Source organism: Pinus tabuliformis, chromosome 1_2 (assembly GCF_031772625.1).
Source record: "Pinus tabuliformis cultivar Carrire ecotype Pingquan chromosome 1_2, CPIR1, whole genome shotgun sequence".
Classification (NCBI taxonomy): Eukaryota; Viridiplantae; Streptophyta; class Pinopsida; order Pinales; family Pinaceae; genus Pinus; species Pinus tabuliformis.
The window spans coordinates 660194443-660197478 of NC_142298.1; the positions used below are offsets into that span (position 1 = coordinate 660194443).

At 43.4% G+C, this 3036-nt stretch overlaps 1 protein-coding gene across 1 annotated transcript; it reads left to right on the forward strand.

Moving 5' to 3' along the window:
* Window positions 1-717: 717 nt before the first annotated feature.
* On the forward strand, window positions 718-2583 carry LOC149207413 (pentatricopeptide repeat-containing protein At5g39350-like). The gene is made up of 4 exons (XM_089398033.1): window positions 718-1653; window positions 1737-1846; window positions 1947-2009; window positions 2280-2583. Exons 1-4 carry the CDS (start codon window positions 718-720, stop codon window positions 2581-2583), a joined length of 1413 nt encoding a protein of 470 aa, XP_089254159.1.
* Window positions 2584-3036: the final 453 nt, after the last annotated feature.

Genomic DNA, 3036 nt, shown 5'->3' on the forward strand with positions numbered 1-3036 from the left:
GGATTGAAAGAGAAAAGCTTAGAAAAAGCTTGAACAAAACCCAAATCCAGAAGAACGGGATACAAGCAAGCAAAAGGTAAAAACGGCTTGGCCATTGTCTACGGAGACCTTAAGCTTCTGTGCAAAGAAGGGCTGGTTGATGAAGCTCTTCGCATTCTACACTCGATGGACTTCAGTAGAGAAATCCCTGTGGATACCCAAATCTACCATATACTCCTGGATTGCTGCAATGTCCAGAAATTATTGAAAGAAGGCAAGCAGGTCCACGCCCACATGAGAATCACAGGGGCTCATCAGAATCCCTACTTGGCTGCCTAGCTTGTTTATCTTAATTCTGCTTGTGGAAGCATTGTCGATGCGCGGGTGACATTCGATGAAGCCTCTGAGCGGACTATGTTTATGTGGAATGCTCTACTCAAAGATTATGTTAAGAATGGGTTCTGTGAAACCAAGGCTATGGAGATTTATAATCAGATGAAGTTATCTGGCATGAAGCTCGATAATTTTATGTTCTCAATCATGCTGAAGGCATGCGGAAGCTTAATGGACCTGCAATAGGGGATGGAGATTCATGGGCAGGTTATCAAGATCGGTTATGAGCTTGATGTCTTTGTGGGAGGTGCTCTTGTGGATATGTATTGTAGGTGCCGCTGAGTGGAGGATGCAAACCAAGTGTTTGAGGAATTGCACCATCGAGATGTGGTCACATGGACAGCTATGATTGCTGGACTTGTGCATAATGGGTTTCATGGCGAAGCATTAGAATGTTTCCGGCAGATACATGTGGAGGAACACAAGCCCAATTCGGCAACTGTGGCATCGGTTTTGCCGGCATGCGGGAGCTTGGCAGCTCTGCGAAAGGGGAAGGAGATTCATGGCTACATTGTCAGAGGCAAGCTTGATTCCAACGTTGCTGTGCGGACTGCTGTAATGGACATGTATTCTAAATGTGGTTCTGTGGAGGACGCAAACAAAGTGTTTGACAAAGATTGTGAAGGAGATGTCATTGCATGTAGTATTATGATTGTTGGGAATGGCAAAAAAGGGCATGTTACCAAGGCCTTCGAGATCTTTCGTCAAATGCTGAAGAACAGTGTGATGCCCAATGTGATTACTGTCGTAAATGTTCTCTTGATATGCGGTGATTCAGCGGCTCTCCGGCAGGGTAAGGAACTACATGCTTATGGAATCAAGTGCGGCTTTGTGACCATTGTCTCTCTGCGTTGGGCACTCATTAATATGTATGCTAAATGCGGAAGTATGGAGGCTGCGCACAAAGTATTTGATGAAAGCTCTAATAAGAGTGCCACTTTGTGGACAGCAATGATCGCAAGATACAGAGTAAATGGACATGCTGAGGAAGCCCTTAGATTTTTCCATCAAATGCGACAACATGGCATCGAACCAAACTTGCCAGTGTTTCTCGATATTCTGCCTGTGTGTGCCGACTTAGCAGTTCTGCAAGAAGGCAAGAAATTCCATGCATACATAACCAAAACGGGATTTTATTCCAATGTATTTGTATGTTCTGCCCTTATGGACATGGACATATATACTAACTGTGGAAATATTGAACTTACAAGGAAAGTGTTTGATAACATCTCTGATAAGGGCGTTGTGGCTTGGACTGCAGGATTTTATTCCAATGTATTTGTATGTTCTGCCTTATGGACATATATACTAACTGCGGAAATATTGAACTTACAAGGAAAGTGTTTGATAACATCTCTGATAAGGGCGTTGTGGCTTGGACTGCAATAATTGCAGCATATGGTTTAAATGGGAATGGTAAGGAAGCTACCTTGTTGAAGGTAGTGTATGAAGGTACCCTGCTCCATTCGATCAGGTGAGACATTTTCAACCGTTGATTTGAAGTGTTCGATTCATTATCCCTCGCCGCGCATCGCATCTGGCAAGCATGCACTGCACTTTGACTGCTTTTTCAGTTGTGAAAAATTTCACGCCCTATTGAAGGTAGTGTATGAAGGTACCCTGCTCCGTTTGATCAGGTGAGACACTTTCAACTGTTGATTTGAAGTGTTCGATTCATTATCCCTCGCCGCGCATCGCAACTGGGAAGCATGCACTGCACTTTGACTGCTTTTTCCAAATATCGGTTGAGTTGCCTTCTTTTCACCTCCTACTTCTGCTGTGCATTGAAACACTTCCAGCAAGCCTTAATTTGAATCCTCATGCGCTCTCTATTTATTAAGCAAAACGAGAAACTTCCAAGATGTGGATATCATGCCCGGGGGATCCATGAGCATTGTGTGAGAAAGCCCTACTGCTACCATTGTCAAATTCAAGGCTGGAAGTATCGAGCCGGCCCATCACCATACCTTTGGGCATGATCTTCTTGTTGTGTCTGGGTCGAAGAGAGTGTGGAATCTCACTAAGAATCAGTGCTTCGATTTGGGCCCCGGGGATTATCTCTATACTCCTGTGCCTGATGTGCACAGGGTGCAGTGTTTCACGGATACTGAGTTTTTCATCAGATGGGATGGGCATTGGGATATATTTCTGGACGAGGATTTGCCCACAGCAGCCGATCACATTAAGGCGAATGTAGAGGAATCCAAATAGGTGTTTTTGCGTGTGCGTAGAAGCTCATATGCAGGTGCAAGCAATAAGTTAATTTCGTGGTACTATGTTGTTTAAAGTTTCTGTAGTTTATTGTCTAGGGATGGATTCTGTATGCTATTTCCTGAAATTATGTTCAGGTCTTTTATATATATAATAATTAAACTATATATTCAAAGTTTGCCTAATACCCTTTGTGATGTAAATAAATTTCAATGAACATCAAACTATTCTCATAATTTGCATGGATTCTCGCAACATATCGTCGGCAGGTTTTTTCCCTTCAATTTTGTGATTCCTTCCTTCTGGTCGAGGAAGGTTCCGGACCTTCACGTCTTACCTGAGCTCAGGTAAGGTCCTGGTTGTGAGCTCTGCTCAGTCAAAGAGAGGGCCTTACTCGCCTGAATAAAGGTAGCTCACTTAGAATTTTCAAGACCTTAATTGACCTTGAGTTAT